This window comes from Notechis scutatus, chromosome 2 (genome assembly GCF_049901735.1).
Source record: "Notechis scutatus isolate UNSWTSFEM ecotype Mainland chromosome 2, rNotScu1.2, whole genome shotgun sequence".
NCBI classification, from domain to species: domain Eukaryota; kingdom Metazoa; phylum Chordata; class Lepidosauria; order Squamata; family Elapidae; genus Notechis; species Notechis scutatus.
In genome coordinates this window covers 14,028,431-14,046,611 of record NC_142010.1, presented here as the reverse complement: position 1 = coordinate 14,046,611, position 18,181 = coordinate 14,028,431, and the positions used below count along the sequence as shown (strand labels likewise).

The window sequence follows — 18,181 nt, the reverse complement described above, 5'->3', positions numbered from 1 at the left end:
AAAAAACAATTGCTACCAACCTGCCTTCCATCGAGGACCTGTATCCTGCACGAGTCAAAAAGAGGGCTGTGAAAATATTTACACACCCCTCACATCTTGGACATAAACTGTTTCAACTCTTACCCTCAAAATGACGCTATCCGTTTAGGTTCCCAAACAGCCCCCCCCCCTAGGGGGAAATCTTTTTTCCCCCATAGTCTTAGTAGTCCCAGTGCGCCCCCCCCAGCAGAGATCCAGATTGAAACTCTCCTGCCCAAGAGCTGCCTGGTCTCCATTGATATCCCCCCCCCAATTGAGTGAGGCCCATGGCTTTTGGGGAGACCCTGGGACTGCTCTCCCTATGGGACACCTTCCATCAATCTTCAGCCGAGTCCCTCCTGACGGCTTTCTTCCTCCTCCCCCTCCTCCTCGCAGCCCATTTCCTGGCCCAGACGAAGACCGAGTGCCGCTTCCACAACGGGACGCAGCGGTTGCGGTTCCTGGACAGCCGTGGTGGGATTCAAATTTTTTTCCCTACCGGTTCTGTGGGCGTGGCCTAGTGGGTGTGGCCATGTGACTGGGTGGGCGTGGCAAGCCCTACGCGGAGACGGCTTTTCCCCCTCACCGGTAGTTTCCCTCCATTTTTTCCCTTTCTTAATTTTGCAATCCCGCCTTTTCTCCACACACACAAACATTTTAATATATTTCCTTTTCAGTCATAACCTGCAAGCCGCCCAGAGTCCCCCTTTTAGGGGAGATATCATAGAACAGAACAACAGAAGGGACCCAGCGACGCGACGCCCTCCCCCCCCCTTTCGCTTCCCAATGGAGGAGCCTCGTTATGAGGTAAAATTCATCGCTTTCAGCTTCCCCTCCATTCGGGAACTGCTTTTCTTTCCCTTCAGAGTCTCTTTCCGCGGCCACCAGAGGCGAATCATTTGGGAAAGGCAGCTGTTATGTATTGAATTAAAGAAATAAAAAGACAAATCAACACACACAAAAAAACCCCAATCCTTTTCCTGGTTGGGTCGTCCCTGCCGGTCTCCCACCTTCCTCCCCCCCTTCAGGTCGGAGTTAGCTGGCTTCCCCAGAGAGCCTCCCGGTCCTCGTCTTCCGACTGCCCGGCCGTTTCTGACAGGGTTTTTTGGCCCCTTTCGAGGCCTCCTCCGATCTCTCCGCAGCCCTCAGGGCGGTGATTAGTGAGGGAGGCGAGTTCGGACTCCCCCCCGAGAGGCTTCTTCCCTCCGTCTCCACCGGTAGCTCCTGGGCAGGAAGGAGAGGAAGGCGGAGAAAGAGCCGCCTCTGAAGTCCTCGACAGGGAGCCATGGAGAGGAGCCTTTCCCGCTACTCCCAAGTCCATAATCCCTTCCCTCTCCCAGGCGCTCCTCTTTCCCGCCCTTTCTACCATCGGACGCTTTGCCCCAAGTCCACCAGGGGCGCCCTCCGCCAAGGGAAGGGAACTCCAGGCGCTTCCCCATTGGTCCGCTGGACGGCTGCCTTCCCAGAGGAAGCCTCTAGGCCTTGCCTCTCTAAGGCGCAGCACTCGCTCTGGCTGCAGGAGAGTCTGGCGGGGGGACATCCAGACGTGCCCCGGGTGGGGGGATTCTTCCCAGGTCCCACGCTCTCCAGCCGCCCTCTCCATGCTGAGGGGGAGGGGAGGGAGGGCTGGCGGAGGCCCAGCAGGAGAGAATCCGGAGGAGGAGGAGGCAGAATTCGTAGAGAGGGGGTGCCCTCTCCAGCGGCCTCCTTCCCGGGGTGCTCCTGGGGGGTCTGGGCCCAGCGCTGGGAGGAGCTGCTTGGGGCTGCGGGCAGGTTGGGGAAGGGGTCCAGGGACTCAATCCCCCTTTCTGATCATGGGCGTCGGTTTTTCTCTCCCTCCCAGATCCGGAACCTCGGAGCCCTTGGCAGCCTTTCAAAGCCAGGATTTCCTTTGAGGGGGAAGGAAAGAAGGAAGGAAAAAAGGAAGGACCAGCAGGGATCCGTCCTGCGACCCCAGAAATGGTCCCGTGAAGGAAGAGGCTCCTGGAGACCCCCAGAGTCCCTGGTGCCCTTTGGAGCTGTTCTGCGGGAAAGAGGAAGGATGGAGACACACCCTTTGGCCAAGGAGGGGAGCGGGAAAGGCCCTGCGGCTCTTCGGCCTGAGAGCTTTGGGGAGAGCTGGACCAGAACTGGGCAGAAGGTCCTGCAGGAGGGAATCCTCCTCCCTTCAGAAGTTCCACCCTGGACCTCCATCCAATACCAGGAGGCTGAGGGTCCCCGAGAACTTTGCAGCCGACTCCATGACTTGTGCAGGCGATGGCTGAGCCCAGGAAAGCACAACAAAGCCCAGATGCTGGACCTGGTGGTTCTGGAGCGGCTCCTGGCTCTCCTGCCCCCAGAGATGGAGGGCTGGGTGCGGGAGTGTGGAGCAGAGAGTAGTTCCCAGGCGGTGGCTCTGGCGGAAGGCTTCCTCCTGAGCCAGGCAGAGGAGCAGAAGGAGCATCTCCAGAAGCAGGTGGGAGACTTTAGCGAGCTCGGAAGGGAATAAATAAAGGGAGTGCTTGAATGCTTCACCCCTCCTTCCCAAACTTCTTCCATGTTCATAATATGAGGTGATTCTCCATTTCTTGGAGGACGTATCTGATATTAGCACAATTGAGAAAGTCCAGAAATATTTCACAAGAAGAGTTCTCCACTCTTCTACTCGTTGTAGAATACCTTATACCACCAGACTTGAAATTCTTGAGCTAGAAACCTTGAATTACGCCGTCTTCGGTCTGACTTAAGCATGGTATATAAAATCATACATTGCAATGTCCTACCTGTCAATGAATACTTCAGCTTCAACCATAACAACACAAGAGCACACAACAGATACAAACTCAAAGTAAACCGCACCAAACTTGATTGCAGGAAATACGACTTCAGCAATAGAGTGGTCAATGTCTGGAATACTCTACCCGACTCTGTAGTCTCTTCCCCAAACCCCAAAAACTTTAACCTTAGACTGTCTACTATTGACCTCACCCCTTTCCTAAGAGGTCTGTAGGGGGCGTGCATAAGCGCACCAACGTGCCTACCGTCCCTGTCCTATTGTTTCTCTTATTCTTTTATTTTTCTTATATGTACCGATTTCATGTATCCACAACTATGTATACACTTATACTTACTATCTTGTAAACAATTGGCAAATCAATAAATAAATAAAAAATAAATAAAATAAATTCTCAGATTGTTGGAGGTGTTAGGTTTAGAGGCAATGTAAGATAATGATTGACATTTGTGTTGTGGTTGCCGATGATGTCACAGCTCAAAGAAACAGTTCAAACTAAGTGACTTCCAAATAACAGCATGAATTAAAGAGTTATTATCAGTAACATGCATCCCAATTATGGCAAATAAAATGAAAAAAAAAAACATTGTTCCACTGTTTTCTCACTCAGTCACACAGATGGATATTGGGGGCTTTGAGGTTGTGTTCCGAATATAAGAAACCACTTTGTGTGGTGTGACGTATATTAATTCTGCTTCTTTTTTCCTTCCTCCTATTTGAACTGTGGAGATAAGAGATCCTGAGGGAAAGAAGAACCCATCAAATGCCCCTCAGGAGCTATTTTTCAGGAGGATCCCTTGGGAAGATCCAAGTCAGGACACCTCAGGAGGTAATGGAAGTTCCTCCGATTACCCTTCTGTCTTCCCTTCACTCTCTCTTCTCTCCTATAGAATACCTCCTCCTATTGTTTAATTATGTATTTGGAAATTATTTATTCCTTACAGAGAAACAAAGAATGAAGCTTTCTGGTTTTTATGAGGGAGATCAAACGGCTGTTGAACCTCCACATCAAGTAAGAAAGGGAAAAGATACTAGATTTGTATTCTCCCTTCAGGAAGTGAAGCAGGTGTGCAGAGGGCTCTCTCCTTTTGTTTCCCCCCCTTGTTTGGCCTGGATTATTTTTGTGTTCTTCCACAACATGGAGAGCAGAATAGCAGGTTCAAGTTGCTGTCAGCCAGCATAGCTGCCTCTGGTTATCTTGTTCTGCTAGATACTTCTCCAACTTGGAGTTTACAAGAAGAAATTTTTTAAAAGTTCTTGAAGAAATTGGAATAAAGTTATCACAGTGGCAGGAACTGCTAGAGACCCTTTTCTTTTTTTGTAATTCTTTGACTTAGAATTGTGCAAGGCTAATGAACAATTAATAAATACGTAGCCACATTACCATTTTTAAAAAGCCTTATTTATAACCTGTAGTTCAAAAATAAGGAAATCATATTAAAAAATAAAGCAGACTATTAAAATCCAAAGGGAGTTGCCATGTTGAGCATGTAATCATGGTACTTTGGCCTACAAAATAATTTCCAATCATCTGATTTGCGCCTTGATTAGGAGATTCTGTTGGGTTGTTTTTTTTTTTTTTTTTTGGCAACTGTAGCATAATGCTGACTCACATTTAAGTGGTTTTCCACTAGGACTCCAAGATCCCCGTTGCACTTTCAACTGTTGAGCCAGGTATCACCTGTTCTAGGCCAGCGCATTTGGTTTTTCTTTCCTAAATGTAGAACCTTACATTTCTCACTGTTGATTTTGTTTTGTTAGGTGGGGCCCAATCTGTCGATCCTTCTGTATCTCGAGCTTATCTTCTGGAGTGTTGGTATTCCAGTCAATTTGGTCTTCTCTGCAAATTTGGTCTTCTCTATCCTCTTGTCTAAATCAATGATGAAGATGAACAGATCTTGCAAATCCTCCTCTTTTGTTCTTTTTTCCGTGTCCAGGAGGGTCTTGTGTCCTTCAAGGACGTGGCTGTGTATTTCTCTGAGGAGGAATGGTCTCGGCTAGATCCTGACCAGAAAGCACTGCATTCAGAAGTCATGCTTGAAAACCATAGGAATGTGGTCTCTTTGGGTAAGAGTTTTCTACTCCCCAATCAAGAAGAGAGATTATAGTTTGTTTTTCATTAAAAAAGCACTAATCAGATATTGTCTCCTGGGTGGGAGAAGGAAAGGATCTGGCTTGTGGTGCTCCAAGGAAGGAAAGAGTCAATGTCTCTTTGCTTAGATGCTTTGTGTGCCATTTCTTATCTGTATTTTTCCATTTCTATTTGAATGTATCTGTGGCAGCTGAAAAGAATGAGTTGTATTTTTATGTGACCTTTGGAGGTCATGTGACTTTATGTGTTGTCATTTTTCCTCTGAAACCTCTAAATTGTGTGAGAACAGAACTTTCACACTCAGCCCATGGAAGAACATTCTGTCAGAGTTTCAAGAAAAACTCAACTCCAATCAAAAAACTCCAAGACTCCATGTTCTCAAAGTTCCCCCCTCCCGTCTTCCCATGCTCAAGAATGTGGCAGCGTGGAAGCTTCAGATGCTAACATGGCTTCCAAAGCTGACACATTCTTCCAATCCCATCCAAGAACAAAGGCCTCATGCAGGGTGACTCAGAGCATCTTAGGATTCTGGTAATCCCTGATTTATGACAGTTCAGTAGCGACCATTCCAAGTTACGACCAGCCCTCCCCCAAGTACTTGAGACCAAGTCCCAAAATTATGAGTGTTGCAGTACCACAGACATCATTCACACTTACAAATGACAGTAGAGGCTCTACAACATTCACCCTACCTATCCTCCCACACTACCCAGCTGGGACTTACCGTAGTTTTTAGACTATAAAACGCACTTTCCCCCCTCCCCCCCAAAGTAGAAATGTCTGTGTGCCTTATAGAGGCAATACAGGCCTGTTTTTGGCCTCCCAAACCCTCCGCGCATCCCATTTTCACCCTCCCTGGGATCCAGAAGCAATCTGCAGGTCAAAAACGGGCCTACTTTTGGCCTCAACAACATTGGGGAGGCTGATAATGGGATGCACAGAGGATTTGGGAGCCCAAAATTGGGCCCATTTTTGGCCTGCAGAATGCTTCTGGATTCTGGAGAGGGAAAAAACAGGATGTGCAAAGAGTTTGGAAGGTCAAAAATGAACCTGTTTTTCGTGCAGAGTGCACCTGGACACCGGGGAGGGCAAAAATGGGATGTGTGGAGGGCAAAACTATTTTTTTCCTTGTATTCTTTCTCTAAACCTAGGTGTGTCTTTATAGTCCAGTGTGTCTTATAGTCCAAAAAATATGGTACATTGCAATGATGTGGTGAGCCATTGGTTCCTTTGCCTACTTTGGTGCATTGGCAGAAAAAAGAGGCTTAAAGTATTGAGAGACACGTGAGATCACTAGTGGGAAATCTAGCACTATTGATCTCACGTGATCTTGCACTACATTGCTTTAGGCCTCTGTTCTCGGCTAACCAAGGCCTACATGAGATCCAGGGCTATATGCTTTGCAAAGAGAGGGAAGGCCTCTTCATTTTCAAAGATTTTTGCCCTGGATCTCGTGCAGTCCTCAGTCCTTAAATGAACACAGGCCTAAAGTACTGCAGTGCGAGATTACGCGAAGTTAGTAGCCTGGGTTCTTGCACTACTGGTCTCGTGATCTTGCACTAAAATACTTTAGGCCTCTGTTCTCTGTGAACTGACGCCTGTACCAGATCCAGCCAAAGAGCCCTTGCAAGTGGATTGGACTTTGGGGCAGTGAAATAGCCATTGAAGCATCCCAACCTTTCCAGTCTCAGCGTGAAGAATGTTTACAAGGCAAAGGGCGGCTTCAAGCAAGGAATTTATCTCCAAAATATGATTGCTGGGATCAAGGAACAGGCCGAGTGGGGATCCCACCTGCCAGACGGACACCGTGGAGCAGCTGCTCCAAGATACACCGGGGAAGAAGGAGCTTGTTTCAAAATTGTTTCATTTCTCACAGGTCTCTGCTGAAAGTAATCCACCCCAATAAATCTTAAGTTTTCTCCTAATTCCTCCTAGGATGTTTCCCCTGATTATTCCTTAACTCAAAACTGACTCTGAGTGAGATTTGCATATATATAGATAATTGTAAAATAAGAGACGTTGTTGTAGATATTTTCAAAGCTTTCATGACTCACGAATATAGAAATCATCATGTCTATATCACACTACTGTAGGCATGCAAACATACAACCTAGGGATGGGATCCAACCAGTATAACTACCTGTTCTGGCGATCTGTGTTGCGTGCGCATGTATGAGTGCAATTTATGACCTGCTGAGCTGCCCGGACAGCTGAGCAGCGCTGCGTGCAAGTACGCAGCGGTTGGAAAATCCCTTTTTTCCTGCTTTTTCACTCGCAGCTGTGTCACGCAAAGCAGCTGCAGTTGAAAAAGCAGGAAATAAAGGTTATGTAAGAGCCCGGGCAGGCAGGTGAGCCAAAACAGCAGAAGACATAGAACACGTTCTATGTATGCTCTCTGTCTGCTGCTCTTCCGAACTGCTGGAAGAGGTCAATGAGGATAGGATAAGAAACTATTTAGATAAAATGAAAGATAAAGTAATTGGGGAAGAGATGAAAGAATTATTAAACAAAGATATTACTTGGTCTGAATTGAAAACAGCAATTGAGAACCAGAAAAATGGTAAAGCTCCGGGACCAGATGGGATCCCAGGGGAATTATATAAGGCAATAGGTGAACTAATAGGACCCCTTATGGTGGAAGTTTTTAACGATGTCTTATGGGCAGCCAGAATGCCGGACTCATGGAGGGGCGCATTGATTTCGCTGATCCCAAAGGAAGATTTGGACCCCCAATAGATACAAAGCTATAGGCCAATTTCCTTGTTAAATACGGATTATAAAATATTTACTTCTATTGTTGCAAACAGATTAAAAAGCATTTTGAATGATTTTATTCATCAAGACCAAAATGGATTTCTCCCAGACAGACAAATCAGGAATAATTTAAGAATAGTACTAGATGTCCTGGAATTTTATGAAGCTCACCCCGAAAAACAAATAGCCCTTATGTTTTTAGATGCACAAAAGGCCTTTGATAACCTGAATTGGCAGTTTTTAATCCAAAGAATTTATAATATGAATTTAGGCACCAAATTCAAAAATATTATGACTACTATTTATGATACACAACAGGCGAACATCACGATAAATGGGGAATATACCCGCCCAATTAAAATAGAGAAAGGAATCAGACAGAGTTGCCCACTCTCACCCCTGCTCTTCATATTATCATTGGAAACATTACTAACATATATTAGACAAAATCCAGACATAAAAGGATTAAAGGTTAAGAAAGAAGAATATAAGCTGCAAGCGTTTGCAGATGATATGATTTTTTTTATCGAGGAGCCAATTAAAAGAGGACAAAAATTGATGAATGAATTAGAACAATTTGGAGTAGTTGCAGGATTAAAAATTAATAGAAAATGAAATTAGTGACTAAAAATCTAACAGGAAAACAGAAGTTAGAATTAGAAAAGGTCATGGGACTTCAAGTGATAAAGTTAAATACTTGGGAATATGGCTGACAGCACATTGCAAAACACTAAAGGAAAATAATTATGACAAACTATTGCAAAAGGTAAAAAAGGATTTAGAAACGGGGTAAACTGCAACTCTCATTACTAGGTAGGATTGCCACGATTAAAATGTCTATTATACAGTATTTCAGACAATACCAATTAAAGTACGCAAAAAGTATTTTGAAGAACAGAACTATCGGTTCTATAGAGGTGGACAGAACTGGTAGAATCCCACCCCTGATACAACCTAATGGTGTTTTCTGAAAAATTCAGAAAGAAATTCACTTGACTTTCTACACTTTGATCTTTTTCTCTAACCTTGTTATCATTTTCTTTTTCATTTAAGTTTCTTATTTTTATTTTTAAAAAAACCAACTCCATCTTTCAGTTACACAGTGTGTCGACTGGGTACATGTATCTTGTGCACATATTAATATTTTGTATACATTTCTTACTAAGTTTACATTCATATTATAACATATTCAACATTATATATCATTATAAAAATATCATTTAATGTCTTACTTTATATTCCAACCATTTATAAAATAAATCCCATATCATATAGTATTCAATTTCTTCTTGTTCTCTAATTGCCAATGTTAATCTTCTCATTTCTGCACATTCCAATATTTTCTTAATCACCTTCTCCGTTGGAACCTTTTCATTTTTCGAATTTTGAGCAAATACAATTCTAGCTGCTGTTAATATATGTATAATTAAATATGTTTTTTCTTTATTATAGGCCTTGTTATCATTTTCATTTCTCTTTTGCTTTGAAGGTAATAATGGGCAGGAGAATCAAGATTCCTATGAATTGTTCCAAGTGATCAATGCTAAAGATGGAACGGAGAAGTTTGGAATTCAAATAGAATTTGAAAGCCATGAGAGAAACCAGTCAAAAAATTGCAACCAAGAAAGCTCATCTTCCAGTGAGGCTCCGATGCAAGACTTTCTTGCCCAACAAGAGAAAATAAGGAAAAAATATACTGGAAAAAGTGTGAAGCTATTCAAAGGTAAAGTACAAGTAAGTGAACACTATTTAACCCAAAACAAAAGAGAAGATGCTATAAGAAGACACAATGGACAAAATTGCAATGGAACATTTGTTCTTTCTCTTGGGAGTAACTTCCTTACATCTCAAAAAGCGATGGACACAAAAGAGAAGCCTTATAAATGTTTGGAATGTGGAAAATGTTTTAGAACAAGCTGGGAATTTAGTTCCCATGAAAGGACCCACATGGGGGAAAAGCTCTACAAATGCATGGAGTGTGGAAAGACTTTTGCTCATAGCAATACACTTACTGTCCATAATAGGATCCACACAGGGGAGAAACCATATAAATGCATGGAATGTGGAAAGACCTTTACTCAGGACAGCTATCTTAAAAGGCACAAAAAGATCCACACAGGAGAGAAATCGTATGAATGCATAGAGTGCGGAAAGACCTTTACTCATGGCAGTAGCCTTAAAAGCCACAAAAAGCTCCATACAGGAGAGAAACCATTTAAATGCATGGAGTGTGGAAAGACCTTTGCTCAGGACAGTAATCTTAAAAGGCACAAAAAGATCCACTCAGGAGACAAACCGTTTAAATGCATGGAGTGTGGAAAAACCTTTGCTCAAAGTGGTCATCTTATTCTCCATAATATGATACACACAGGAGAGAAGCCGTATAAATGCATGGTGTGTGGAAAGACCTTTACTCAGGACAGTGATCTTAAAAGGCACAAAAAGATCCACACAGGAGAGAAGCCGTATAAATGTATGGAGTGTGGAAAGACCTTTACTCAGAGCAGTAGCCTTAGAAGCCACAAAATGATCCACGCAGTGGAGAAACCATATAAATGCATGGAGTGTAGAAAGACATTTGCTCAAAGAGGTCATTATATTTCCCATAAGATGATCCACACAGGGGAGAAGCCATTTAAATGCATGGAGTGTGGAAAGACCTTTGCTTATAGCAATGGACTCAGACAACACACAAAGATCCACTCAGGAGAGAAACCATTTAAATGCACGGAATGTGGAAAGTCCTTTGCTCATAGATATAAACTTACTTCCCATAAGACGATCCACATGAAAGAAGCCATATAAATGCATGTAATGGGGAAAGACCTTTGCTCATAGTTGACATCTTATTTCCCATTAGAAATTAGATGAAAGATTGTTGTTATGTAGGAATTAAATACAAAGAAGGTTGACAATTAGAAACATATTGATATAATTAAATAAGCTAATACAAGAAATTCAGTTAAAATTGTTACACTATCATTATTGTTACTATGTTACCATATTGATATTTGTTTGTTCTTTTTCCTAAATGATATGCCCTGACAATACGCTGTATTCAAAATGTGTATGAATAAAAATAAAACATATACTAAAATAAAATACCATGCATGAAATGTGGAAAGAGTTTTGCTCCAAATGGTCATCTTCTCCTAAAAGGATCCATGGTTGGGAGAAACTACATAGCAACAGCAATTCCACTTAGACTTATGTACCACTCCATAATTTATTTGTATTTATTTGTATTTATTTGGTTTGTCAATCGCTTACAAGATACAGGTATAAGAATAAACATAGTTTTGAATACATGAGATGGATACTTATAAGAAAAATAAAAAGAAACAATAAGACAGGGACAGTAAGCAACATTTCGCACACTCTCCCACATTTCCCACATTTCCCACACTCTCAGCATATGATCCCCAGCAATCTGAAAAAAGTATATAGATTCTTAGATGGTGGCCAGATAGCAGATTAATAGAGTTGGGAGGGATCCTGGAGGCCATCTAGTCCAACCCCTGTCGAAGTTCTCCGAGGAAAGGAGCGGGAAGCGGAGGAGAAACGGCCCAAACTTTACTCCTTTACGAGGAAAAGGGGGGTCCTCCTGACCCACAGACGGAAGGAGGGGGGGGTTGGAGGGGCGGGAGACCTGAAGGAGCCGCTTCGTCCAGACTTTCCGAGCAAGGGAGACGCGGGTTTCAAGGAGGGGAATCGCCTTTTTCTCCCCCGAAGCGAAGCGGCGCCTCTCCCTGGTTTAGCTGAGGGTTTTCCGGGGCTTCCCTCCCGTTTGGGGGTGTTTGTGGATGACCCCTGACTTCCCCTCGCTGTTTCCTCGGACTTTTGAGCTGGGGGGGGGGCAGAGCGAGCGGAATCACCAATGGGAATTCCCCCTGCTCCGGCGTCATCGGTCTCCGGGCAGAGTCCTTTGTGGCTTCACCTGAAGGAGGAGGGAGAGTTCAGGGCGAAGACTGAAAGTGAGAGGGGGGATCCCTTCAGTGTTGGGGCGCTGCAGCTCAAGGCGGGGTTCGGGGCAGGCCCTGCGGGGACACCCCCCCCCACTTTCTTTGCTCTCTTCACCATTCTCAGCTAGACTTTCCTCTGTGTGCACGGAGGGGTGGACTACATGTCCGCTTACGTTCCCAAAATTCCCCCGGAGCCTGGTCCTCCTCGGAAAGGGGCCTCCGGGCTCTTTCTGGCTAACTCGGGGGAGGGGAAGGGTCCCTGAAACAGGACTGCGGGGAGGTTCCTTTGTCCTTCGGCTGAGAATTGGGGAGGGGGACCGAGGAAGAACCGCTGTTCAGACAGGGAACCTGCCTGAATTCTGGGCTTGGGCCGGAAGAGAAGCGGGGATCGGGGGTCTCGGCTGGGCTCTGGGTGGGGGGAAACCCCGCTTGGGACCCTTCCTAGAGAGCGACCGGAGTCCCCCTCCTGCCCTGGGGATCTTCTCCCTCGCTCACTTGGGATCCCAGAAGCAGATCCCGGAGTGGGGCAGCGTCTCCAGGGATCGCCCCTCAGCTGACAGAAGCCCGGAGAAGGGGGATCACCCTGGAAGGGAAAATGGGATCGGTGCGAAACCTCTGAGGGGGATCCGACCTGGGAAGGATCAGGAGGGATTTCCTGGCTGCGAGAACCGATTAGTCGAGGGGGAAGAAGCGGTTTAGCTGAGGGTTTTCTGGGGCTTCCCTCCCCCGCCCAGCCCCCTCCTTACTGGGGGTCTCAGTAAAGGGAGGGGAGGAAGATGCAGAAGCTCCCGGCCCCACAGGAGGAATCGGGGGGGTGGTCTGGATGTGGGGGGAGGAGGAGTTTCCTCTAACTTCGGAATTGGGCGGGCACATAAAAGCAGAACCAATGGGAATCCTCCCTTTTGCAGCGTCATCGGTCTCCGGGTGGAGTCTCCCTTGACTTCAGCCCAAGAGAAGATAGTTCAGCGCAGAGAGAGAAGCGGAGAAAGTGGGAGGGGGAACCTTTTCAGTCTTGTGGGGGGGGGGGCTGCATTCAAGGGGGGGTCATGCCAGCCCTGGAGGGGAGCATGGATTTCCTTTTGCTCTCCCCCCCCCAAGGATCCGGCGTGGAGTGGATGAGAGAAGGGGCGGCGCAGCCCCACAGCCAGCGAGGACTTGGGGCTCTGTGAGCCGGTTGATTGGGGAGCCCTTGGGCGCCTTCACGCGCATGCGCGCTCCCTCACTCAGTGACTCCCTTCTCCCCCCCAATCTTGGGTCCCTGCCTCCCCCCGTCCCGGGACCTTCTGCCCTTTGAGCCCTTCTTGGCAAAGGGGAAGGGCAGAGGGAAGGTTTGGCCCCCAGTGCGGTGGGTTTTGTTTGACAAATAACAGGTCCAGTTAGATTCAAGAATTGGTGTTGTTGCTCTTTCTTTCTTTCTTCCTTCCTTCCCTCCCTCCCTTGTTTCTCCTTCCTTCCTTGTTGTTTTTTCTGTATCCTCTACAAAGGTGGATTTATAAGCTGTGCAGATGCAGATAGGTAAACTCAACAAGACGTCCATAACGAAGTACATTTATTGGTTCATCAGGTATCCTCATAACTCACATTTGTGATGAAGTTCTTCTTTAATGACCAATCCTTTGCATATCTGCCTTGTAATAAAAGATGGTTATCTCCTAACCCATCTCCTAGCGATAGAAAGCAACTGCCGTGAGTTAGGGAGTTCAGGCAAAAGTGAGGAAAACTCCCCCAACCCATCAAGGGTCAATTTAGTGACCAATCAAGATTACAGATGTGGTCACGTGATATGGACTACATTTCCCAGGCTACCTTAACTACATTTACCATGATGCATTCCCTTAAGGGGACAGCTCACAATTGCTACCTAACTATCCAATCCCCATACACTGGCTGGACAGCACATTGCTCCTTCCTTAGTTATTCCTTCCTTCCTCCTTTCTTTCCCTCCTTCCTTGTTATTCCTTCTTTCCTTCCTTGTTTCACTTTCCTTTCTTCCTTCCTTCCTTCCCTTTCTTTCCATCCTTCCTTGTTATTCCTTCCTTCCTTCCTTCCTTCCTTCTTTCACCTTCCTTCCCTCCTTCCTTCTTTCCTTTCTTCTAGTCTTTCCTTCCTTGTTTCTCCTTCCTTCCTTCTTTCCCTCCTTGTTATTTCTTCCTTCCTTGTTTCACTTTCCTTCCTTCCTTCTTTCCTTCCTTGTTCCTTCCTTGTTTCACTTTCCTTCCTTCCTTCCTTCCTTCCTTCCTTGTTATTTCTTCCTTCCTTGTTTCACTTTCCTTCCTTCTTTCACCTTCCTTCCTTCTTTCCTTCCTTGTTATTCCTTCCTTCCTTCCTTCCTTCCTTGTTATTCCTTGTTTTCCTCCCTCCCTCCCTTCTCCTCCCTCCCTTGTTTCTCCTCCCTCCCTCCGTCCCTCCCTTCTTGCTACTTTATTGAACTCCATGGGAGGAAAACCTCTCATAGCTTTGCTCTGAATTGAAGGAATATAAACTATGACGTAACCAAAAAATGAAAATCAAACTGCTTCTACCCGCCCCCCTTGCACAGGTGAACTGGAGCAGCCTCTGATTCCTGCAGAACTGCCAAATGGCCCTGGTTTTTTTGGGGGGGGGGAATTGTTTCCTCTGATTCTCCTCGGGAGATTGTGTTTTTCCAGGCTGAGGGGAGAGGAATAAATTCCCACCCCCCCTTTGGGGAAATGTCCCATAGGGAGAGCAGCCCCAGGGTCGCCCCAAAAGCCATGAGCCTCACTCAATTGGGGGGGGGGGGATATCAATGGAGACCAGACAGCTCTTGGGCGGGAGTTTCAATCTGGATCCCTGCTGGGGTGTGTGTGCACTGGGAGCCCACAGCTGCCAGAGACCCTCCTTAAGATACTCAGACTTTGGGAGATTTCCCCTGCGGGGGGGCTGTTTGGGAACCTAAATGGATAGCGTCATTTTGAGAGTAGGAGTTGAAACAGTTTATGTCCAAGATGTGAGGGGCCTGTAAATATTTTCACAGCCCTCTTTTTGACTCGTGCAGGATACAGGTCCTCAATGGAAAGCAGGTTGGTAGCAATTGTTTTTTCTGCAGTCCTAATTATCCTCTGAAGTCTGTGCCTGTCCTGTTGGGTTGCAGAGCAAAATCAGGCAGTTGTAGAGGTGCAGATGACACTCAATATTTAAAATATGCACAACCTGCGGGGGGGGGGGGGTTGCAGCTAAAGGGGGGGGTCCCTTCCCATTCCCAGCGAAGACCCTTCCTGCCTTTGCTCTCTTCCCAGTTTTCAGCCGATTCTCACCCTGCCTTTCTCTGAGTGCCTGGAGGAGTTGACTAGATGCCCTTTTAAACTCTCTAAAGCCCCCCCCCAGGGGGAGTCCAGGTGAGGCTTCCGAGACTCTGGTCCTTCCGTGGAAAAGACCAAGCCCAACCAAACTCTCTCCAGCTCAGTGGGAGGAAGCTCTCCCACAAAGGGACAAGGTCGGGGTGGGGTGGGGGGAGATTATGCATGTACATTTAAATTTTCCAATTTTACTTCTCGGGTATCTTACTTAATTTGCTTTGTTTTTCTCTCTCCTGGATCCCAGTCAGCTCTTAAGGCCAGTTCTATTGCTTGTGTTTGCATTAAATGAAATTCCACTACAGATAACAGATAATCAGAGTTGGAAGGGACCTTGTAGGTCATCTAGTGCAACCCCCCGCCCAAGCGGGAGACCCTACACCATTTCTGACAAATGGCAGTCCAATCTCTTCTTGAAAGTCTCAGGTGATGGCGCTCCCACAACTTCCGAGGGCAACTTCTGTTCCATGGGTTGATTGTTCTCACTGTCAGAAAGTTTCTCCTTATTTCCAGGTTGAATCTCTCCTTGTTCAGTTTTCATCCATTATTCCTTGTCTGGCCTTCGGGTGCTTTAGAAAATAGCTTGACCCCTTTCTCTCTTTGGCAGCTCCTCAAATATTGGAAGATGCTATCATGTCTCCTCCGGTCCTTCTCTTCACTAGTCTAGCCATGCCCAGCTAATTAATTGGAAGCAGCCTTTTATCTGTGAAGAAACAGGATTCGTAAGTGAAACAGTAAAAGGTTGTGCTGGTACCTTTGTCTTGTGTTTACTCTCTTGGAACCAGGTTTGGGTCAAACACCTGCTACAAAAGGTCAGTCATTCGTTCCTCCTGCAATACAGTGTCCCTCTTCTCATGGTCTTGGGTGACATAGTCACTGGATGGTACAGATCAAGGTTTCCTCCTGATTTTAGAGCCGGGACAGACCAGCCACCCCTGAAATCTGAGCAAGACTATTGAAGTTTAATAGTCTTTCTGGTTCCTCATCCTTTTTGCCAGTTCTCATTAACCCATCATAGGCTTCATCCACAGCACCCCAATGTAACTCCTCCCAACGTTCGTTTACTTTTCATTTACTTCATTTATAAGAAAAAAAAATATAATGTATGTCTTGCGCAATTATTCCTGCCCTATTAAAGTAACACCGGGAAATTGAAAGGCTACAAAATATTTATGCCGGGCACAGAGAAAAGAAGGTGAACTCAAACTACAAATACATGAAGGTAAATATGATATAGTTGGAATAACAGAAATTTGATGGGATGAAACCCATGACTGGAACATACTGGTAGAAGGATACAAACTATTAAAAAAAACAAAAAACCAGACCCCATAAAAGAGGAGGTGGAGTTGCACTGTATGTAAAGGACCACTATATTGCTACAGAAATGCATGAAACCAAAGATGAAAACCTCCTAGAATGCATATGGGTCAATATAAAAGAAAAAAAGAATGACATGGCCATAGGTGCATGTTATAGGCCACCCAATCAAGCAGAAAAAAATAGATGTCCTTTTTGCCAGTCAACTAACAAACATATGCAGGAAACACACAACAATGGGAGACTTCAATTATCCTGATATCAATTGGAAAACTAATTCTGTACCAAGTGAGAAATCAAATAAGTTCCTAACCAACCTAGCTGACAACTTTGTTGTCCAAAAGGTAGAGGGTGAAACTAGAGGGACAGCCATACTGGACTTAATTCTTACAAACAGAAGAAGTGATAGAGGGAGTTGAAACTGCAGGAACCTTGGGTGAGAGTGATCATGTCATACTAGAATTCAATGTAACACAAACACAAGCAACAGAACAAATGACACCAGAGTCTTGGATTTTAAAAGAGCTGATTTCAACAAACTCGGAGAGAACTTGGGAAAGATTCCATGGATGAAAATCCTAAATGGGAAAACAACTCAAGAATCTTGGGGAACTCTAAAAAGTATGATCATAGAAGCCCAGACCAGCACAATACCACTGAGAAAGAAAAACAAGAAATCCAAGAAGAAACCAGCATGGCTGCACAAAGATCTCTCTGGCAAATTGAAAGAAAAAAAAGGACAAGTACAAAAAATGGAAAGAAGGACATACAACTAAGGCAGAATATCAGCAGATAGCCAGAATCTGCAAAGACGAAGTCAGGATAGCAAAGGCTCAGAACGAACAAAGACTTGCAACAAAAGTCAAAGAAAATAAAAAAGGTTTCTTCCAATATATAAATAACAAGAAAAAAAATCAAGGAAACAGTCGGTCCACTAAAGAGAGAAGATTTCAAGGAAGTAACAGGCAACAGAGAGAAAGCAGAACTGCTTAACTCATTCTTTGCATCAGTCTTCACACAAAAAGAAACTATAGCTCAACCCACCAAAAACATAACTGTAAAAGACAGACCAGAAATAAAAGTTAAAACAAGCAAAAAAATAATAAGATAACACCTGTCTGATCTTGATGAAAACAAATTACCGGGGCCTGATGGATTACATCCCAAAGTTTTAAAGGAGCTGGCAGAGGTCATCTCAGAACCACTGCACCATATCTTTCAAAAATCCTGGAGCACCAGGGAACTACCAGAGGACTGGAAAAGAGCTGATGTGGTTCCCATTTTCAAAAAAGGAAAAAAAACAGACCCAGGAAACTATAGACCAATCAGCCTAACATCAATACCCAGGAAGATACTGGAAAAGATAATAAAAAAACAGACCTGCCAACATCTAGAATAGAATAGAATAGAACAGAACAGAATAGAATACTTTATTGGCCAAGTGTGATTGGACACACAAGGAATTTGTCTTGGTGTAAATACTCTCAGTATACATATAGAAAAGGTACATTCGTTAAGAATCAAGAATCATAATGTACAACACTTAATGATACTAAGAAACAGTCAATATAAATCGTAAGGATACAAGCAACAAAGTTTCAGTCCTACAATCACAAATGGGAGGGGATGGGTGATAAGGAGTGATGAGAAGATTAACAGTAAAAGTAGTGTACACTTTGTAAATAGTTGAACAGTGTTGAGGGAATTATTTGTTTAGCAGAGTGATGGCTTTCGGGAAAAAACTGTTCTTGTGTCTAGTTGTTCTGGAAACAACTTGTTCTAGAAACAAGTAAAGTAATAACTAGCAGTCAGCATGGGTTTGTTAAAAACAGATCATGCCAAACCAATCTCATTTCATTCTTCAACACAGTGACTAAATTAGTAGACCAGCAAAATACTGTGGACATAATATACTGTATTTAGATTTCAGCAAGGCATTCGACAAAGT

At 44.8% G+C, this 18,181-nt stretch overlaps 2 protein-coding genes and 1 pseudogene across 3 annotated transcripts in view; 2 read left to right on the top strand and 1 right to left on the bottom strand.

Annotated features, from left to right (window-relative positions):
• The window catches only part of LOC113427945 (DLA class II histocompatibility antigen, DR-1 beta chain-like), a 318,237-nt pseudogene that overhangs the window by 109,047 nt on the left and 191,009 nt on the right, over positions 1-18,181 (top strand). The gene's annotated exons all lie outside the window — the stretch shown is intronic.
• LOC113428218 (uncharacterized) overlaps positions 1-18,181 on the bottom strand; it is a 48,692-nt gene that overhangs the window by 23,014 nt on the left and 7,497 nt on the right. Inside the window, 1 exon segment of the mRNA XM_087953561.1 lies at positions 6,208-6,212. Coding sequence (XP_087809687.1) covers positions 6,208-6,212 — 5 coding nt within the window.
• On the top strand, positions 1,782-10,614 carry LOC113428219 (uncharacterized). Its single transcript, XM_087953574.1, is given in 6 exon segments — positions 1,782-2,477; positions 3,510-3,620; positions 3,736-3,803; positions 4,729-4,858; positions 9,127-10,426; positions 10,428-10,614. Coding segments are annotated over 6 exon segments (2,052 nt in total). The 5' UTR covers positions 1,782-2,059; the 3' UTR covers positions 10,453-10,614.